The following is a 23,353-nucleotide window of genomic DNA, read 5'->3' as shown; positions in this document are numbered from 1 at the left end:
TGCTTTCCAACTCTCATCATCTTCCAGTGACAGGACTTAACTCTCATCATGCTGACAGCCAAGGAAAGGTCACGGCAACATTCATGTGACATTTGGTGCCCTAGGTACTTTAGGGAAGTCACATCCAGGCCTTTTCTGTGCATTAGTATCCTCAAATTTGAGCAGAACAACTGACTGAAAGGCTCAGCCAAGCAGCTGAAATAGCACAAAGAATTCTGCATAGGAACTAAAAGACCGCTGTGAACTGCATGAATCATTAACAGCTCTGATCTAACCTTTAGTGGTTTAGGAAGCTTTTGCCCCTGGCTAAAAGGGCAGTCTCTGGAGAATTCACTAGATTTTGGAAATGATTCTTAGCTTCATCTGATCTACCCACACACACCAATGCTTTGGGAAGGTATGAGCAGAATATCATTTATTAAACTCTATCAAACATTCTAATACCTTTACTTTTGTCAACCTCAGTAGCATGAATCTGCTAACTCACACAGCTTCATGACATGTAAACATTTCTTTCCTCAGATTTTATAGAATGTATTGGGCCCAGACCTTTTCACAGTGACACTGATTTTCTTGATGCTAATTATCATTTATAAATTTTGGTTAACAGTAGATACTAAAAACCTATAAATTTAGTTACAGGTCTTTTGTGTGCATGTGTCCTAATAAGAGCATGTCAAGCTATTAATTCTGGAAGGAGCAAATTCTACCTAGAATTTTAGTACTTTAAAATTCCTGTTCTTTAACATGTGAAATGATTGGGATCATATATGACAAATAACATGTGTGAATTTACCCTCTATTCTAAATTATTGGAAGCAATCAAATGAAAATTAATGAAGGCAATAGGAAAGTCCAGAGGCACAGACAGACAACAGAAAAAATTTACAGAGAATCTATGGGAGCAAGAGCATAGAAAGGAGGGAGGCACCATGACTTTAGGAGGAGGGGCCTACAGTCTGGAGAGGAAACAAAATGTCCAGGTAATTGTTCAAGCACCAGGTTATAGCAATCTAGGAAAGAATACAGAGACATAGTTGGAGAGCTCCTGCCAGGCATTCTTAGCTGTCTGCCATGGAAGCAAGTGACTATGGATGAGGAGGCATCCTCATACTACTGGCTAACCTGAGAGAACTATTCCATATGTGTTCATCATTTGCCTTTTATAAACCCAGCACTGGAATACTAGACAGTTCTTAGCCTCGTGAGGACACAATGAGAGCACATGCACAGCAAGGGCCACAGACCCAAGAATGCCATGCCAACAAGACCAGCTACTGACACACCCTCTTCTCCACTGACAAAATGGCTATGCAGTGATGGACAATGCTGCCGCGTCTTGTCCAGCAAGCTCACTGTGTAGCCTAACTTGAACATGTAAACCTACTGCCCACACTTCATGGGTCAGAAGCATCTAACAGGGTCAAGCACACAGTTATTTCCCATCCCCAGTCCCTGCACATAAACCTCAATGTGTTCTCAATAGCAATAAAAAGCAGACCCTCGCTTGGATAGAGACCAAATCTGAGCTCAGAATCCCTTTCTTACTTTCTTATTGGCAAAATACAAGTAAACAATATCCTGAGAACATTCGAAAAGATTCAGCCACATTCATCCAAGGGGGAAACAAACCACTAAATACACAAATAAACAAACCTCATACTCCATACTCTTTTTTGTTGTTGTTGTTGTTGTTAGATACAAGGTTTCTCTGGCTAACAGCCCTGGCTGTCCTGGAACTCACTCTGTAGACCATGCTGGCCAGGAACTTAAAGGGATCTGTCCACCTCTGTCTCCTGGAGAACTGAGATTAAAGGTATGAGCCACCACCTCCTGGCTCTAACTTATGATTGATTTATTTATAAATACACAAACTATCTCAAACACTTCAACTATTGAAAATAAACTATTTGTTTTGTAATTAGAAAACTGAAAACCAAAAGGAAAAGATTAAAGTTCCGGGTTCTATATACAATGTCCATATGTTGCATATTCAGTTCACAGATCTTAACTAATCATTTCATTATTTATTTCCTAAAATTATTAATCATACCAGTGAAGAAAAGCTAGCCCTTCATAATAATTGGAATGCAATGCTCTGGGCTAAAAACAATGGGATTTCTCATAATAAGCATAAATTAAGAGATAAATTTTTAAAAATAAAATATATTTAAGTTGATCTAAACTCACAAATTAAATGATTCAATTTCAAGAACTAATGTGAGTAAGGCCAGGCATGGAGGCATAGACCTTTAATCCTAGCACTTAGGAGGCAGAAATAGGTGAAATTTCTTTAAGTTTGAGGATAGCCTTGTGTATGTGATGGATTCTGTCTCAAAAACAAACAAAAAATAAAAAACAAACAAAAAAAAGCAAAACAAACCCACCATCAAAACATACACACACATGTGCACACATATGCATGCACACACACAAACACAAGAACACACACAAGCATGTGCACACTCGCATACTAATATGACTACATGCCAAAATCTGGTTAAATATGCAATGTTCCTTATATAACAATACTTCACCAATTTTCAAAGAATCGCACAACAATAGTTCCTGAAGCAGTGATGTCAATTTAACCTGCACCTGGGAACTCAGAAGGCATCTCATGTTCAGTGTGTGCTGTTCAACACTAAGGTGTGGAGGGGTTGGTCTCATTTGTCCTCTGGCAATGCACGTCAACATGCTGCCTGGAAACGACCTTTTAGTGTACTAGTGGGTGAACTGGATTCTGCTGACAACTGTATTTGTGATATAGTGTAAACGTGTCAGTGAATCTTAGAGTCCCTTTGGACCACTTTTGTAAAACAATGAAAGTACAAACAAAAAGAGCAAGGCAGCAGAATGTATCACATACAGTAGTGCAAGTACTTTATACTTGGATTCCTTTCGCTACAAAGTGGGAGTGACAACATCTCAAGAGATACTATACTGATTATGAAGCCAGATCTCACAGGGCAGCTGTGAGATTCACTCTCACTTGTCAGCAGTACCTCCCAAGGCTGCTAGAAAGTAGGTAGAAAGTTTGCCACACGATAACAGCAAAGTTCTTTATTATGAAGCATGCACATTATGGTAACTATAGCATGAATTCAACTAATTGCAATTTGTAATTAACCAAATGCATCTATTAATAACTAAGGAAAATAAACACAAAGCCAGAAGAACTTTTAATGCTGTGTTGGCTTCACAACACTAATGGGTAAGTGATTTACTTGGTACCTAATGTCTAAAGCTGAGATGGCAAGGCTCACGGGGTGTTTATCTGTCAACACACCAAAACACCAGAAAGGAAGCTGCTACCCAGGGAACTGAGAACCAAGTGACAGAAAAAGCAAGCAGAATTAATAGCTAGGGATGCATCTCCTGAAAACACACTACTAACAAAAGGGTAAGTCAGCACAAGGACACAAAGACCATGGAATTTCTACAATAGAGGTTAGCAATTGGGGGAGGAAGTAGAATTATATCTTGTTACACCAAAGGGCAAAACAGGAATCAGTGCCCCAGGAATCAAGACCTCGGCTCACTTTTAAGGACATCACTGACACATCAGGCCCTAAGAGCATTTGAAACACTACCAACTGAAAAGTTTCTACACTCCGATAAGCTTCTCCGCCATTGCAACAATCCAAATCAAAACAAATCAAAACAAATTAGAAAAAGTCCACATTTAATGGATACAACACTCCCGGATAGCTTTCCAGACCCCTAGAGAGGAGACAGGAAAGAGACCAGAAAACCACACATCTATTTTCTGGGGGGTATTTTAAATGCCCTATGGGAGTGGTCTTGAGCATCTCTGGGGGAGGGTTCATCATTTGGCAGGCTTTATGAGATGCAGCAGGGTTTGGAAGGAGATAGGGGTGGGAGCTTGGGTGGAACTTCCATCATAACATCCCAGACTCTTTGGGTATATAGATGCCAGGGGCTGGGGTGAAGCTTCCACCACAACCCTCATCAGTGGTTCACAACCTGCTTAAGACTGCAACCCTTTAATACAGCTTCTTCTGTTGCAGTGACACCCAACCATAACATTATTTTTGTTGCTACTTCATAACTGTAATTTTGCTACTGTTATGAATGAAAATATAAATATCTCATATGAAAGGGTCATTTGAACCCCAAAGGGGTTGAGACACACAGGATGAGAACCGCTGCTAGAGACAATTGTGGGGGAGATGTGAATCAGTAAGTATGCAAGGTCTTTTTTCTTTTTTAATCTTATATTGCATGCCTGTGAATTTAGGACTATTTGATGTGGCTAGAATTCAAAGTCAAAGAATATTGCAAAGAAATTGTCAAATATGAGAACAATTACTTTGAAGAATTACAATAAATACTGCCATTTTGGCAACTACCTAAGGGCCTTACCAATACTAAAATAACACACTGTGACTTTAAAATGTAGCTTTAAATTGTCTCCTTAAATATAATACCATATAGACAGAATCTACAAGATTTTGAAGTATTAATTATATACAGCCTTTAATCATTCTAGAGGAAACTATTTCCAACGTTCCACCAAGGTTTCCAGTTACAAAGGTTCTAGACATCAGTGGAAGCTGGGAAAACAGGACCTAGCACAGAGCAAGAGAAAGGTGTGTTTCTTCTTTCTTCCCTCCAGATTCCCCACTTCTCTTTTAGGCAGGGGTCTCAAGGAGACTAATTCCAACCTGCTGGAGAAGGAAGCCAGGAAGGGTAGAGAAGACAGGAAGAAGGAAGGTGGGGGGAGAGGGGTAGCTTTGAAATGCTAATAATCTGAACATACAAACAGGCACTACATCAAAATGCTATTGTTATGAGACAGTAACAAATAAGGTGCTCTGCTCTCTGTACAGAACTGGGTTCTAAAACTTTGGAGAAAATAAAGTTAAGTAATTTCAGCTGAAATATCTCACAGTGAAGTGAAACACCCTTCCTCTGGAAAATAGTCACCACAGGGAAAGCAAAAGTATCATTGATGTGGAAACAGGCGTCCCTAAGGCACAGCTGCTAGTATAAAGGGATTAGTTTACTGTTTTTACAATGTTATCAGTTATGCACACAACAAAACAAATTTGTGCAGTCCAAAATACTTTATTTATCTGCTGAATTCAGAGTAGACTTTCTAAGTTTCTAAATTCCTAATATCTTATTGGTAATTAGGGAAAATTCTAACATGGATTTTTCCATAGTAAAGTACATGCTGCAGCAGATCTATTTATGGTATTTGGTAAATCACAGTTACGTTTCTACAATAGAACTAGCATAAAACAATGTACACAGGCATGCACACTGTACTCTTGTGCATCCTTCTACATGTCTCTTTCAGCGTGCTCAGAGGGCAGCAATGACAATCTCTATATTTTACATGCATTCACCTCTCTACACAATTAACCTCTACATGGAATAAAGTATCCTCTTGCTTTTGTGGTATAGTGATATGAATGAAAATGGGCCCTATAGGTTCATATATTTGGATACCTGTTCTCCAGTGAGTGGAAAGATTACAAGGTGTGGCCTTGTCAGTGTGTCATTAGGGGCTGGCTTTGAGGTTTCAAGTGATTCACACCATTCCCTGTCTATGTCTCCCTCTCTCTGCCTCATGGGTAGCAATCAAGATGTGAACTCCCAGCTATTCCTTTGTTCCTTCATCACGGACACTAAACCCCTGAAACCGTAAGTCAGATTAAACACTATATTTTATAAGTTACCTTGTTCATAGTGTTTTATTGCAGAGACAGAAAAGTAACAAAGACAGCCTTCAAGATCTAGTTTGCTCCTGCCCTTATTAAGCTTCTTATGCCCCAATATCTCCCATTCAATCTCCCTTATTTCTCAATTATTACTACAGAATTGGTACAAAAGCATTTTCTGAAGATAAGCAGATATCTATGTAAGCAAAGACTTAGATCCACTTCTGATTCTACAAACTTGGTGGACCACCCTTGGTGAAAAGACTCTTCATTATTTAAGAAATGGGTGTGAAGTGTGAATGAGCGTGTCCAGAAAATTCCTGGGCTCTTCAGAAAAATGATTCTAAGAATGCTACTTAGTGCTAGAGACCCAGTATAACAAACTGAAGAGGCTCCCTAAAGCACCAGGAACAGGCCAAGCTAAGAGCAGAAGACTCTTGAGACTGTATTAAGTATTCACTGAAGATGACTAAGACACACTAAACTGTCCCTTGCAACTACCACTAATGATGCAGATCCATCTCAATCCTATTACACACCAATGGCTTGACAGAAGTGATCAATTAAGTATTCTTTGAGACAAATCTGAACCACAGAACATTTTTAAGCACATGAAACTGAAAGTTCAATTGTGGCTCACCATACAGCTCATTTTTACTTAAAGGCTGTCGCTTAGTCATCATGTCACATAATCTTTAATTCAGCATGAAATCTGCCCCTGCCCTTTCACAGTAATGACTTCCTTTTCAAATCAGTGCCTAAGATTTAAAATACTATGGTTCTACGGAGTTACACAGCAGCAGGAGCAGTAACAGCAGTGACCAGTGACACACTCTGGCTGCTGCTGCCAATACACTGGCTACATGACCACAAACAGACACCCAGACAAGCTAAGTGGCCCTGATGAAACCCTGGGCTGACAACCACCATGTCTTAACCAAGTGAACCAGGCTAGCTTGAGGTCACTGGAGTCCTCCAAAGAGACCATGATGTATCTTTTCCTTTCCCCACAGAAAAAAACAAAGGGGCTGCTATTAGAAATAGTGTCGGTTGGGTGTTATCAATCTGAAATTCTAAAATTTAAAGTGATCCAAAAATTTTGAGTGACAACTAGAAACTATCCTGCATGACCTCATGTGACAGGCAGCAGCCAAAATAAAGAGGAACTAACTATACTGTACCAAATTGCCTTCATTCTCTGTAAATACACTATATAAAACAAATCAATTCCAAAGTTGAACCCAGGGTCTCTTCCCTGAGGACAGCTCCCTATACATGTGCAAATATTCTAAAATTGAGGGTAGGGGAGGGAGCCTGAGACATTTCTTATCCTTTGAGGTCAGAATAATTCAAGCTAAAATTCTACCTGTGGGTTTCAATGCTTTCAATTCAGTCATTTTATTGCTCAAAATCAGTAAGCTAGTGACAAATGGTAAGTCATTTCCAGCTTCCTTTAGCTAATTCTTACCCAAAAACATGCAATTTGCCTCACTAATCTTCGAAATTCATTTATAACAATCAAAAATATCTGAAGCAGGGCTGGAGAGATGGTTCAGTGGTTAAGAACATGTGTTGCTCTTACAGAGGACCAGGGCTCATTTCCTGGGTCCACCTAAATGTGATCCAGATGGTGTGCATATACATATGCAAGCGAAACATTCATACACATAGATATTTTTAAAATTTTAAAGAAAAAATAATCATTATCAGAAATATTTCCTAAACATGAGGGAAAGAGTGATTTTACAGCTGTATTTGTAAGATATTTCTCACTTTACAGACTTGCATATGCATACACAGAGATCCCGATACTGTATTATAGTTATACAGAGAGAGGAGGCATACAGTTTAAACACTGTGGCCATGAACTGCAAGTTGTGGCACATGGGTTACAGATATATTAATGTTAAAAATATTACTGTACTTCAGAATTTTTGACATTTCTGAAATTAAAGTTAAAAACAAAAAACTGGTATGACTCATGACTGCAATCCCAGCATTTGGAGGCAGAGGCAAGAAAACTTCCGCAATTTAAAGACTAGTATGTGGCTACATAGCAGGTACCAAGTCAGCCTAGGTTACACAATGAGACACCCCCAACAGTATACACACACACACACACACACACACACACACACACACACACACACACCTTTTAAAACAAAAAAAAAGATTAAAAATATATACACAATGCTAAACCAGTGACTCAAATTACTCAAATTCACTTTTAACCTTCCATGACACAGATTTATAGTTTGATGCTACAGAAATGACTATAACTTATAAATTAACATAAGTTAAGGCTACATATTTTCATGAAAGACTAACCTTGAAACGACATCATAGGAACAATCAATGTGAACATCTGAAAGTAAGTTGCCCCTCCTACCACAGTGAAAACATGCTACACATATATCTGGAGCTGAATAAACGCTCCCTTCCATTTTTTACATTACATACAACAGTTTGTTTACTAAATTTTTAAAGGATGCTGCACATTCATATTTTAGAGATGACTTTAAAACCAATATTGTAATTGTCCCAAAGGATTCTTCACTAACACACACCCAATACAAAAGCCAACTGACAACAAAAATACTTCTCTACAAGCTAAAATCCAAGCACATATACTGAAAATGAAGAACTTCCTTTTAAAATTACTTATCTAGTTCCTGTTGACTTAAAAATCATTATAATTTGGTTATTTGTGTCTTTTCATTATAACTAGGGTAGGGAAAAGAACACTAAAATCTGAACTTTAGATTTTTCTTTATGTTGCTTCTTCTTATAAATCCTTTTCAAAATGAGTCCTGTTCTCTCAATATAAAGAAATGGTTATCATGGTGGCTTTGAGTATGACTAAAAAGTGTCTCGCTTCTTAATGCTGCATGTAAGGAATGTAGATGACAACCAAAGTGAAGAGTAGAGGCCATGTCCACTCCAGCCTCTGTTTGCAGCTCCAGCCCACTCTCCCGCCTCAGTCTCTCCAGAACTAGGAATACATGTGTGTCACCACTCATGGCTTTAGGTATCAAACACTTAATGGAGCAGTCATAATCAGAGGAAAGGAAGACACCCAGGAGCACCGTCTTACCCTGATGCCACCACGTGCTGGCTCACGTCACAAGTCCTCCCTACACCCCACCTCCTCCATTGCCTCTCATTGAAGAAGTCTGGTGTCCGTGTATTCATCATTTGAGGCTCATTAGAGAGATTACAACACCAGACATCAGGGAAAATACACAGCCAACCCCAGCTGGGAAAGGCTAACCAAGCTAACCCTGAGAATCATAATCACCAAGCTAGAAATAAACATTTTCACACTCTTCTCAAGAGACAACTCAGGCATTTATGCTTTGCTTCTCTGTCTATTTCTGAAATAGAAGCTCTCTGAAGATTCAAACCGTGTATATGGAATACAATTAGTGCTATGATGTCCAACTGAGGCTTTACTCTATCACAGTTCAAAATAAAGGTCTAGAAGACGTGTGGTGTGGTGTGGTGTGGTGTGGTGTGGTGTGGTGTGGTGTGGTGTGGTGTGTGTGTGTGTGTGTGTGTGTGTGTGTTTGTGTGCGTGCTATGCATGTGCACACGCATGCACACACTGCTAGAGAGTAAATCCAGGGCCTGCAATGTTCTACCACTGAGCTACATCCCCAGCCCTAAAAATCATTCTCTACTTTTTCCTTTTCCTAACTTATCAGTAACCCTGCCAAACTCCAAAACACAACCCCAAGGGTCTTTCCCCAAATCTCTTCAGTTCTACCACAATGGTCACCATCACTTCTAGATTAACCAATTACTTCTGTCTTGCCCAGTTATCTATCACAGGTAACTTTCCAGAAGAATGCTCTGTAATAGTCTGTCACTCTATGAACAGCACAATTGAAACAATATACCATTCTATAGCACAAGACCTCTGCTTACTGTGACTTCCCTTCCTTATTTGCAACTCCATTTTTGCAGGCTTAGGGCCTTCATGCAGCTTCACCTACTACCCTGAAAACCTGTCCCATAGGATCTTCAGACCATCACATTCTTCTTCCGTGATGTTTCTTGTAAATGTCCCTTTTCCCCAACATTCTATCCTAGCACACTGTATTATATATTATGAGAATCTGATTACTTCTTTTTTTACACATTTTCAAATTTAGTTAATTTTACATTTCCCGTGTATGGATGTTTTGCCTGCATATGTATAATGCCTGCCTGGTGCCCAAAGAGGCCTGAGGAGGGCATCAGAACAGGACTTACAGTGAGTTGTGAGCTGCCATGTGGGTGCATTTAACCATGGAGCCATCTTTCTAGTTACATTCATTTCTTTCATGTCCATTTACTTTTAGAGTAAATCCTGCCATCTGATAAGGATTGGACTTTTCTTTGCTATATTCTCAGTCCATAAATCATAGACCTGAGTAGACACTGAGTAGATGCTTGGCAGAATTAGAGTTGTAACTTACAAACTGTATGGTGTTCAACATACAAGACTATTAATCTTTCTGTTAATACTGTTTCAATCAAAATAAATCTACCGTGGTTTATGTGGCAGTTTACAAATGCTCTTGTCTACATCCTTGTCAGTACTCAGGAATCTGTATATTAATTGTTTTTAATGTAAGCAGCTCACATCTGGTCAAATATGCATTCTCTGAATTTGGTCTGTAAGATCAAAAGTATTTCCATATAAGACACTGTACAACTCCTGAAAACTGTCAGGCATGGAAAATACTGAAAAGGCTGCCATGCAGCAGAGGAGACAAGACAGCACAGTGATCAAGTGAACTGATTACTTGGGTTAGAAAGGGAAGAGAAATGCAACCCTAGAACACATACAATCTTGAGGACAGTACAGAATGATGTGCTAATTAGGTCGGTTTCCTCGTTATAAGAAATGCACCATGACTTCATACATACATAGGAAACAGAACAAAGGTCATATGGAAACTGAATTCTTTACAATAATTCTGCATGAATATAAAATCATGTCAAAGTAATTTTAAAAAGGCTTATATTTAAGATCATTATCTCAATAGAGAAGAAATTACCTCACTCTGACACTATCCGGGCATTTTATTTTAAATAAAGGAGGGTATCAGCAACTGATTTACTGTCTTGAAACCACACAGTGTCACTTAATTGTGAATACATATTCAAAACTATTTAAATATAAAAGCATATTACTCAGTACTTGGCTCCCAATGGCTGCAAGCAAGAGATGAATGTTACAACAACTAGACAAATGTATGCATCTCCCTTTACATCATAGTTACTCCACATGTAAGACTGAAGGGAAGTGTTAGCTTTCCCACGTTCAGCTGTAGAGTGATGATGCTCTGTGCACTTAGAACCTACATTTGCCTTTGGTTTGGATACTCTTCTAATTACCATCAACCAAAAACCTGCCAAAGCTTTCTAGATGGGAGAGAAACAAAGATCTTAAGAGCCAGCCATCACCAGGGAACAGCAACTCGCCAGTCATTAAAATGAGAGAGTACCATGGAAATGTCACTCTAGCTTTCCATTAACTGTTTCTACAGTTACTCTCTTTCTCGCTTTCTTGACAAATAGCTCCATCATGCCACAGTATGAATCATAACTGAATGTGGGTAACAAATTGGATTGCAATTTAAAAACACGACAGTAAATTCTGTGGTAATGTTCCTGCTCCCCAGAGACCATCATTTAAAACACACCCAAAACCAAAGCACTTAGTGCAGCAATCTAGCCCATCATTCACAGTGTGAGGCAAAAATGCCGACCCAGAAAGTATTTGAAAAATTAGCACTTACTTAGCTTATTATAATGTTATTCCAGTTTAATACACAGGTGCAGTATTTCACAGGATGGATACACACACACACACACACACACACACACACACACACACACACACACACACACCCCACACGAGGAAATAGGGGAAGATAAAATGGACACAGTAAGATTTAAAAAAATGAAATTACTCAATAAGGCAGAACAAAAGAAAAAGGGAGAAGACATAGAGTTAGATGGTTTATAGGAAAATATAACCAGAAGAGGGGAGCTTTCAAGCTTCCTAGCATGTTCTGTGTCTTGCTATTTATCCTATCCTAGGTTCGTCACTAAAATACTCAACCTTACGTAATTTATCTGTAACATTAAGATAGTAATTCCAGTCTACTGACTGACTATAAGGCTTACTAAGATCTTATAAATAAAATTTACTTTTTTTTTCATGGTAAAAACAGCAGCCTGCATAATGGGGAAAGATCTTCACCAGCCCCACATCTGACAGAGGGCTAATATCCAAAATATATAAGGAACTTGAGAAACTAGATGCCAAACAATACAAATAACCCAATTAAAAAACTGGGATACAGATGTAAAGAGAGAATTTTCAACAGAGGAATCACAAACAGCTGAGAATCACTTTTAAAAATGATGAATATCCTTAGCTTTTAGGGAAATGCAAAAACAAAATGACACGGAGATTCCATCATACACCTGTCAGAATGGCTAAGGTCAAAAACACAAGTGACAGCTCATGCTGGAGAGGATGAGGATCAAGAGGAACACCCCTCTGCTGTGGGATAATCTTTTTCTACATTGGGAAGATGTGTCTCTGCAAAGACACCATCTAATTGATTTAATAAAGAGCTGAATAGCCAATAGCTAGGCAGGAGAAGATAGACAGGATTTCCAGGCAGAGATGGGAACCCAGGGAAGGAATCATTAAGGCAGGGATCACCAGAAAGACACAGAGGAAGTGGGAAATAAAATAACTGCACAGAGGTAAGGAGCCATGTGGCAAAACATAGATTAATATAAACTGGCTAATTTAAGTTTTAAGAGCTAGTTGGGAACAAGCCTAAGCTAACTAAGGTCAAGCTTTCATAATTAATAAGAAGACTCCATGTCATTATTTAGTAGCTGGAAGTCTAAAAAAAGTCGGCTACACTGCTCCATTGTTGGGGGGAATGCAAACTTGTACAGCCACTTTGGAAATCAGTATGACAATTTCTCAGACAATTGGAAATCAATCAACCTCAAGACCCAGTTATACCACTCTTGAGCATATACCCAGAGGATGCTCAATCATACCACTAGGACACTTGCTCAACTATGTTCACAGCAGTTTTATTCATAATAGCAAGAGCCTGGAAACAACCTAAATGTCCCTGAGCCAAAGAATTGATAAAGAAAATGTGGTACATTTGCACAATGGAGAATTACTCCGTTGTTAAAAACAATGCCATCATGAAATTTGCTAGCAAATGGATGGAACTGGAAAAGATCATCCTGAATCAGATAACTCAGTCCCAGAAAGACAAACATGGAATGTGCTCATGGATATTATCCATAAAGTAAACGATAACCATATTACAACCCACAGACCCAGAGAAGCTAAGTAACAAGGTGAACTCAATGGGGGAACACATGAATCTCATTGTGAAAGGGAAATAGAATAGAAGTCATCATTGGATGGGGTAGTAAGGGCAGTTCCTGCATGGGGGTGGGGATAAGAACAGGATGGGGGAGGATGGAAGGAGAGAGTACTGGGAAAGACAACTGGAATCTGGGGACATCTCTGAGACCTAGTGCAATGGAAACTCCGAGCCACCTATGGCAGTGACCCTAGCTAGGACTGCTAGCACCTGTAACCAGCCATTTCCTGTAACAAGGTAAGACGTCCAGTGGAGGGATTGGAACACCAACCCAGGCACAAAACCTTTGACCTTCTATTTGTCCTGCCTACAAGATGAGATGGGGTAAAGGTGCTACAGAAATCGTGGAAGTGACCAACCAATGGCCGGCCCAGCTTGAGAGGCCTGTGCCATGAGAGGGAGCTCACTCTTGAGGGCCAGGACCCAGAGGCAGAATAGCCCAGGGACCTAGGATAGAACCAAACACAACTAACAAGGGAAAAAAAGGTCAACAAAATGATTCCTAATGATATTCTATTGTACTCAATAGATTGATGTCAAGCCCAACTGCCATCAGAGTCTTCACCAAAAAACTGATGGAAACAGATGCAGAGACCCACACCCAAACATAAGCAGAGATCAAGGAATCCTGCAAAAGAAGGAGAGGAAGAATTACAGGAGTCCAAGGGGGTTAAGAACACCACAAGAAAAGCCACAGAACCAACTAACCTGGACTCATAGGGACTCACAGAGACTGAACCAACAACCAAGGAGCCCGCATGGGACTGATCTAAGGCCTTTGCATATATGGGACAGTGGTGTAACTTGGTCTTCTTGTGGGAACTCCTAACAGTGGGAGAAGGGACTGTCTCTGACACTGTTACTTATTTGGGGATCCTTTCCTCCTACTGGCTTGCCTTGTCCAGCCTATAGAAAAGGATGTTTCCACTCTCACTGAAACTTGAGCTACTATGACTGGCTGATATCCATGGGAGGCCTACCCTTTTCTGAAGAGAAGTAGACTTGGGGGAAGGTGGAGATGGGAGCAGGAAGAGAGGAGGGAGGGGAAACTTTGGTTGGGCTGTCAAAACAAAAAAATAAATAAATAAATTTACTTATTTTTTTAAAAAAATGGTTATGGGTGTTTTGCCTGCATGCATGTCTATGCACCTTGAGCATGCACTGGCCTCATAGGCCAGACAGTGATTGTTATCTGCTATGTCAGGGATGAGACTTGAACCCAGGTCTTATGGAAGTATTCTTAACCAACCACTGAGCCATCTCTCCAGGTCCATACAAAAATCGTAAATGCTCATTTTCATTATGCAGGTCTTATTTAAGCAGCAATATTTTGAGATTTTTATGGGTGCAGTTTCTGTGTTATATGTAGAAGACACTAACTCACAGAAGATGTCCTGGTCCTCTGGCTCTTAAAATCACTCTGCCTGCACTTCAGCAATTTTCTCTGAGCCTCAGATGTAGGAGTAGCACTGTAGATGCATTAGTTTGGTCTGCATATTCCACAGTCACTTATTCTCTGTATTGTTACCAGCTATAGAGCCCTGTAACATTTACTGCAAAAAGCAATTTATTTGATGAGGGGTGATAGGTACACTCATCTGTGAGTAGAAGGGTAAGTATTTAAAATACAGTTACAAATTATATTGTTTTATGAAAATGGCAATAATATGTTCTCTCTGGGATCCATGACCTCTTTGGCCACAGATAGCTAGTTAGGTCTAGCTTTACAGTAACAGGCAGGAATTCCCTCCCAATGAGTGGACCTGAAGTCCAATTAGACAATGAAACAGTTATTGTCTAATAGACCCGAGAAATGAGTGCAACTACTGTACCACTGGGGCTATCTTGATGGGCCACCCACAAAGTTCTGCCCCTAGATGAAGAGCTACAGCCCAATGGCTGATAAGAGAGGGAGAATTAGTTTTCTCCAAAGATAGTTACCCAATCCCACGTAGTCAACTTAAACATGATCATACGAGCAACACTAAATGGACTCAGTAGGTTGTATCACACACACACACACACACACACACACACACACACACCACCACCACCACCACCACCACACCAATAATAATAAAAGAAGTTATGAATTTGAGAATGAATGGGGGAAATAGGAGTCAGAGGGATGGACATTATTCAAATGAAATTCTAAAATATTCAAATGAAATTCTTTAAAAAAAGAAAGACACCTTAAACTAAAAAAAAAAAAAAAAAAACATGCTCAGCTGGGCAGTAGTGGCACATGCCTTTAATAGGGAGGCAGAAGCAGGCAGATCTCTGTGAGTTCGAGACCAGTCTGGTCTACATGAGCTAGTTCCAGGACAGCCTCCAAAGCCACAGAGAAACCCTGTCTTGAAAAACAAACAAACAAACAAAGCTATGCTTAGGGGCTAGGAGACAAAGCCAGTAATGCTAAACCAAAATTATTGGGGGGTGGGTGCTCATTTTCACCCATTTTAGGTTTTTAAACACTAAACTTTGCTGATCATTAGTATATCTGGGAAAAAAGAGCATGCAGAAGACTGTTTTGGAACTGAGTAAGACTCAAAGCAAGGGTGAAGGTCATGCACAAGCGCTGCTCACCTTGGAGACTTGCCGCAGCCACCGTAAGTACTCTGTGAAAGTATCAAAGCAGATGTAGTAAGTCTGGCTTTGGGGCCCCGAAGAGCTGAACGCTAAGCAGTGCTGGTGCTTTTTCACTTCTTCCACCTGTGAACAGACACAGACAACAAAAGCCAGTGAGCCAGCAGGCGCTGGGATGTAGTCCCCAACGAGATCTGCATCTCTCCCCAGGAATGAGACTCTTTCAACTTACAGCCACGTCCCTTGCAGCTGAACAACAATCTCAGTTACAAAGAAGCCAAGAAAGGAGAGCTTCATTAGAAATCAACACCTAGGTGAAATTCCCTTCTTCCTGTTGAAAAGCGGTACAGACCCTTTCTTTCTTAATCTTTATATACACTTTATATATACAACAAGGCTTTAAAACAAGGCTTCTCCCTCTCAGAATTAAAATAATAAAATCCCATTCATAGTAAATTATTCACAAAGAGAAAAAATTTATACAAAACATATTATACAAGCTCTTATCATTTTCTTGACAAAAAGGACCAACTCACAAAGAATGTACAAAGGGATTTTTAAACTGTCATTATAATGATACTGTTCATATGACACTGTTCGAAATGTAACCATATCAGAAATCACTACTGAAAATTAATTTGAGGTCTGTGTAAGTTTACAAGATAAATAGCACACTTGTAAAGCAGGCTCTTCCAGTGCCTAAAATTAGCCTAAAAATTTAAAACTAAACAAATACATATTAAAATCTGTAGGATGAAATCAAGCAAACACAAAGGGCAATTAAAAACTTTAGATATTTAGAAATGTAGAAAATTAATTTGCTAAGCATGGAGCTTATTAGCCAGGAAACTTAAAAACGAAAACTAAATGAGAATAATAACAAAAATAGAAACTGGAGCTGCAGGGATGGATGGGTCAGTGGTGAGGGAGCTGTGCTCCTTCAGAAGACCTGAGCCCTGTTCCCAGCATCCACATCAGAAAACCAAACAGCTTGTAACCCAGCTCTAGGGGATCTGACTTCCTCTTCTGACCTCCATAGGCACCTGTACTCATGTCTACATACACTCCCCCCCAACACACACACAATTAAAAAGAAAATTAATCTTAAACTTAAAAGAATGATGTGAGGGCTCTCAACAGGTAAAAAGGCACTTGCTACCCAGCCCAACAACCTGAATTTGATGTGAGTCCTCCATCATAGAAGGAGAAAACTAGTGCTCCAAGCTGTCCTCTGACCTCCACTGTGGCACCCACATGCAGTCACGTGTGTATACACACACTATAAGTTAATAAACTCACGGTGAAAATATAAAAAGGCAATCAGACATGTACTTTAGAGTGAGTGTGAAACTGCACCTTGTCGAGAAAACGAGGTATCATCCTATCATTTGGATATGCTTCCCTCCTGGAAGCCAGCAATGTTCTCCAGTGCACGATCTCAAGGTCAGCATCTCTACGAGGTCATCTGGACGGAGATCTTCACTGCTCAGGACCTGTCTGCCCTATTGTGTGGTGTTTTCCTCTGGAAATCCTTGCTATCTTTTTAAATGTCTTTGCAGCAAGAATACTGGTATTCACCAAACACTTCACCCACTTCTCAGCTCTTCCCAGACCCCTTACAGAAGTAATGTCAACTTAAGTAATTTCTGGCTAAAAGCTGCTGACATGAGTGGCATGTGTCACTATTTCAGATCTAAATATGCAAGAATGGAGCTGGAAAGACAGCATTTAACAAGCCACCAGGCATTCCTTACACATACCTACAACCACAGCTCCAATGTGGGCAGGAACAGGAAGACTGCTGGAGCTGTTGGCTTCCAATCTAACCAAGAGGTTCAGGAAGAGGAGCGGGCAGAGAAGGACTTAAAGGACACTCGATGTCCCCTTCTCACCTGCTTTTATACATGTATACACAGTCACAGACACACAAATAAAAGTAACTCTTTAAATAGACAAGAACCAGTAAATGACACTACAGTTACTTCTTCCTGTCACCAATATTAAACAAAAGAGTGTGCAGAAGCAGAATGAGAAATCAACTCCAAACTCCACCAACTCATAGTGGGCGTATGATACGAGAAATTACTATGGCAAGGCACCAAGATGTGGCAGTTATGTTACCATAGTATAACTTCAAAGCCAGCGTTTCCACCTTTTTGTTGCTGTTTTCTTTCTGGGTGCTCTTGTGCTCCCCCTATGTTCCTGTCACTTTGTCACAGGATATACTGTCAATTGATGGCCCAGTGTCCTGTTAGTGCTCTAGGGGTGGAGGCAGGGAGACACAGCCCTCATGACCTTCACTGGACCGAGAGCTTCCAGTAGATTTTCTAAGACCTTGACTCAGGGCCAAACTAGGATTCACAGCTTCAATGATGAAAAAAAAAAATTGAAAGTAGCCAGTTTATGAAGCAGAGTTGAAGTTTAATAAAAATGTTTTAACACAGGCTTAAACATGGAGGCAAAAAAAAAAAGGGTATTAAGAAGAAAGCAAGATACACTCATAGAGTCCAAGTGTGGGCTTCTAAACAAAGAATTACAGAAAGTGAGACATACCCGATGTCAGTACAGTCTCAAGGGGAAGCTGCCTGTTCACTCTTTTGAACATCAAAAACATTTCTACATAATACCAAATGTCCCTGGGCATAGAAATTTTGTTATAACTAGAGTTTTTCCCTTAAAAAATGTATTTACCAGGAAGAATATCACTCTAAGATTATGTCAACAATGTTGTTTGTAACAACATAAAAACCTGGAAGCAACTCAAATGTTAAGTAGAAAAATTAAAAATTAGAGTAATTTGATTTATAGATTAGAACATTAGAAATGAAAACTATATACACATTAATGTATATAGAATACCATACAATGAAAAGCCTCCATCCTAAAGAACGTCCGCCCCTCCTTAGTCAGGCTGCTCCAGCAGTGTCTACTGGGTGTTGTGCTGACTTGATGTTTTGCCATCTGCTTCTGCCATCTAACTACCTGATATTTATTTTTTTATTTTTGTTCACTAAATACTTAATAAACCCATTCATTCAAAACTAAAGTTATAGCTATCTTAGATAACTCCCTGGGTTATACAGAACAAAAGATAAACAGTTCACTCATTATTCATCTTTACTTGAATAGATATATTAAAACCTTACTTAAGTGTAGTGTCTAAAAATCTGTTTAACTCTACAGAGCAAATTTAGCATGAGTACACAATGAATAAAAATGTCTCTTTATTAAAAATACTTTTTCAACAACAACATTTAAGAGAGCTTTAACCTTTTAAAGAATTACAGTTTGTATGTAGTCTGCCTGCACAATGGCCAAGGTGCATATGGAGGCCAGGGGACAGCTTGCCAGAGTCAGATCTGTCCTTCTACCATGTAGATCCCAGGGACTGAACTTGGGTCACCAGACTTGGCAACAAGTGCCACTACCCATGGAGACAACTCACAGATCCAAGAGAGCTTCCTTTAACAAGGAAGCCACTTGTCATTTGAAAATTGTAAACTGATCCCTGGTGATGTGGAAAACAAGACAATAGCAGCTACCAATAGGTTATGACCAATCTACCCAAGACTTCACTTCTAGCTCTTCCATATATAAATAAAAAAGAAAGAAAAAAGGCTCTTGCATTTAATCACAGTGCTTCTTTTATCAACTAAAACAGTACAAAAAGAAATAGACAAACACTAATGAAAGCTCAAGTTACAAAAAGTGAATTATTTTCTCCTAACTGGGTCAACAGGTTTTAAAAGACTTGGTTTTCAACAAGCTCCATTATTTTAAAGACAGTGAGAAGCAGGTTTGACAAGATCTTCTTGTAAAAAGCGGAAACTATTAACTTTCAATCCACTCAATAGTAGAAGTCTGTCCAATAGCAGGCCTGGGAAACAGGACAGGCCTCTGAATAGCAATGCTAATTATAGCTGGGTTTTCTGATCTTACCTAAACATTCCACGTGCTTTTCTATCTCTCTGAGTATAATAATCTTGTTCCCACCTTATATGTCAAAAGATTTTTCACCCTTCAAGTTCTATTATTGTAACCTCTTTCATTACAAAATTCTCTTCCATATCTCCTGGTATGGAATCATAGGCTGTTCAAAGGCACAGAGGGTGACTCCCCATTTCTTAGTATCAACACAGTGCCTTCCCTCACAAAAGATAAGCAATAAGTCATTATATCACATTTGCCTATGCAAACACCCTACATCACAAAGAGACAGACTTTAGGTCTAAAGCAAATATTAAATACGCTTGCATCTTAAGATAATAATCTATGATGACAACATTAATAGCAAAATTAATCCATGAAAAGGCAAAATGTGAAATAATAGATTGCACTCAATGAGCCATTAATGTGCTCACTTGGTAGAAAACTTGCCTAGTATGTGTCCAGTCTGGGTTCAATCTTCAATAGCACATGAAACTGAAACTAGGTGTGGTGACACACACCTGTAATCCCACACCTGTAATCCCAGGTGGGAGTAACAGGAGTTCAAGGTCATCTTTGACTACATACATAGTTTCACTCAGCAACTCTTAATGCTAGGACAAAGGAGCAGTGGTTTCAAAATGGAGGAGTGAATAGATCTAAATCTACCTTCCAGTCTGGCTAACACCTACTGTGAGGAGACCTGAGTACCAGCTTCCCTAGGGCTAGTATATGCCAGTAGAGGGGAGAGCAACTAGCACAGGACATTCACAAGCACAGACTAAACTGCAGAGCTGCTGAACATCAAAGCCACTTGTCACTATGCAGACCTAGCCTTCACTTCAACTCTGACTCCTAGAGCATGTCAGACACTTGTTAATATCTTTAAGTTTGTATTTTCACAAAAACTGGATTAATTCTCCTATAATTGCATTCTCTACCTAGATCTACTTCCTTTCCCATCCAGGAGGAAAAATAAATAAATGAAATACTTGTTTTATATGTCCCCAATTCCAATAAATCATTTCTCATCTAAATCAGAACCTTTAACATACTACATCATTTTAAAACTAGCAAGCACTGACATGTGATTATAGTGACACTATCTCTCCAACAGAGAATTTAATACTTATTTGTAAATAAACCAGAAAAGAATTTACTATTTCTCCGAGAAAACTGGTTCTATATTATAAGTGTTGAGCAAAAAGGAGTTAACATGCCAAAAAAGCAACTGGTACAGTGGGAAACATCTGTCAAGTTTGTAGGCAACATTTCCAGCTCAGAATGTATTGGCCAGCCACAGTAATAAACTAAAGATGCTAATCCCACTAAGTCCCTGAACACAAATAAGCAGAAGGAAATGGAACTCTGGTCAGACTTCAGCAGCAGGAGACCCTAAACCTCCATGAACACCGTTGCTGGCCTGTTCTATGAGCTATGTGCTCAACAACACAAAGGATGCCTACTTAAAATGAACTCATCATCTGCACTCTAAAATAAAACAACATTCTGTTGATCTACTTTCCCTGGTGACCCAATGGCATTGTTATTTCCCCAGGTCCCGTGACCAACACTAGCCACCAGTGGGACACATCAAGAAGTAGGTGTTCAAACAAGTCAAATCCATCTGTCTCTTATTACAGAAAGGACTGGAAGATCCTTACTAATGCTAAAATACTTTAGCATTCTTGCTTTAAACTTACTTTCCCACCAATTAGTGGCAGAACATGCATCTTTCCGCTCAAGCTGTCTTTCACAGATGATACTATCAAGCAGGTCCCACACAGGATAACCTGGCGTCTTGTCCATCGGTTCACTGGCAACTGCATTTTGCCTTTTCGGACATTGTACATTCCTGAGAGCTGAATTCGCTCGGAGCTCCCAGTGCTATGAGGTTTTCCTAAAACAAACAGAAGCAAACATGTTACATGTTAGTCTTTAAAAACAAGCTTTCTACCACCCCCCTCAGACATATACTAGATCAATTAATTAGGAAACAACAAATATGGGGGGAAAAAACTAAGTTATAACTAAGAGAACATGTAGCCAACAGTCATTGTGGAATTATGATAATAAAAAACAACCACAATTATTCTGCATGTGTATTTTAGTAGCAAGTAAAGCACAACTTTTTTCTTAAAACCCAAGGAAAAGACTGTTTTAGGTCCTTTCCTTATTATTACCATTTCCTTATAATTAATTTTATATTTAACAAGAGATGGATTCAAATTTTTTATGCATGGCTAGTATTAGTAAACTAAGATTACAGGCCAAGATAAAAAATAACATTCGCATCCCACATTTAATGAAAATAATCAGTCTTACTGGGATTAAGTGCCTGTTTTCTCCCCACACTTATTCAATGTATGTTTACTAAAAAGGAGAAATAAATGATTGTTCTGATAGGAACATACCGCAAGATGAAGGCCAAGTACAGCAATGTTTGTGATTTGTGGAGAGAGGGGCAGGGGCATAGAGTAGCACTGTGACTTAAGACAATGAGAAAAACTGTTCTGAAGGCAGAAATGAATATAGTAACACTGCATTCAGGCAAGTTCTACCAACACAGAAATTCTGCTGCGATTCAACATGACACTGACGGGACCACAGAAATATCAACCAAAGTCAGATACTGAGTAGATCAGAAAGAAACAGACAGATGTCCTGCAGTAGGACCCACAAGAGAAATGACACATTTGGAAGTCTAGCCACAAAGGACTAGGAGGAAAGCAGCTTAAGAGGTATTATATTATTAAAAATTAACATAACAAATAGTTAGCAGGCCAGCAAAGTGGCTCAAGGGGTAAAGGTGCTTGCCACCCGGTGATGCAAGCCTAATGACCTGCGTTTGATCCCTAGGACCATGGTGGAAGGAAAGACTTAACTTCCCAAAAAAGCTGTTCTCTGGCCTTCGTGCATGCATACGCCATGGCAACATGCACACAATAAGTAATGTGACTTTAAAATTTAAAGAAACATCAAGACAAGAATCCAAGAGTTGACAGATGCCTCTAACCCATCAAACATGGAGCAAGAAAAGCCAACAGCACTGAAAACAGACTTCTAGAGGATTCAGAGTGTTGAACACAGCCAATAAAAACAGCTGGGCAGAGATGCTTTTTACTAATAAAACTAGCATGTCCTCATTTACTTCTCTTCCAGAATAACAAAATGCTTTACAAAGTGACTACTTCATACTTGAATTTTATTCTGGCTGGACAAGCTACTTGAGTCAGGTGCCCAGCCAAAAACTACCCTGCTCAAGCTTCCCACAGGAAGGGTCTCCTGCTGTCCACCAGTACTAACCAACCTTCCCACAAGCAAGTAGGAAGCCAGGAGACTGTTCATAACACAAAGAAGCAGTCAAGGGCTATCAGTGGCAGACCACTGTCACCATCCCCTTCTGCACATGCTCATTTCTGCCAAGAAAGGTAAATGCCTAATGTCTCAGTCTGCTTTCTCTTTCTGTAATAAACACCATAACCAAAAGTAACTTGAGGAGAGCTTATTTCAGCTTACAGGTCACATCCATCGCTGAGGGAAGCCATGGTAGGGGCTCAAGGAAGGAACCTGGAGGGAGGAAGGGTCTGATGCAGAGGCCATAGAGGAGTGCTGCTTCCTGGCCTGATACATAGAGCATTCTTTCTTATGCAGCTCAGGACCACCAGCACACAGTGAGCAGGCCCCCCCTAAATCAGTCAGTAGACCAGAAAATGCCTCACAGAC

General features: G+C 39.6%; 1 protein-coding gene across 1 annotated transcript in view; it reads right to left on the bottom strand.

Annotated features, from left to right (window-relative positions):
- Nucleotides 1-23,353, bottom strand: part of Phlpp1 (PH domain and leucine rich repeat protein phosphatase 1) — a 185,303-nt gene that overhangs the window by 77,388 nt on the left and 84,562 nt on the right. The window contains exons 2-3 of the mRNA XM_040739368.1: nucleotides 21,331-21,527; nucleotides 15,701-15,826 (exon numbers count right to left, since the gene is read on the bottom strand). Coding sequence (XP_040595302.1) covers nucleotides 15,701-15,826; nucleotides 21,331-21,527 — 323 coding nt within the window. The remainder of the gene's footprint in view (nucleotides 1-15,700; nucleotides 15,827-21,330; nucleotides 21,528-23,353) is intronic.

This window comes from Mesocricetus auratus, unplaced genomic scaffold, assembly GCF_017639785.1.
Source record: "Mesocricetus auratus isolate SY011 unplaced genomic scaffold, BCM_Maur_2.0 Super-Scaffold_100676, whole genome shotgun sequence".
Lineage (NCBI taxonomy): Eukaryota > Metazoa > Chordata > Mammalia > Rodentia > Cricetidae > Mesocricetus > Mesocricetus auratus.
This window is presented reverse-complemented; position numbering and strand designations above follow the sequence as displayed.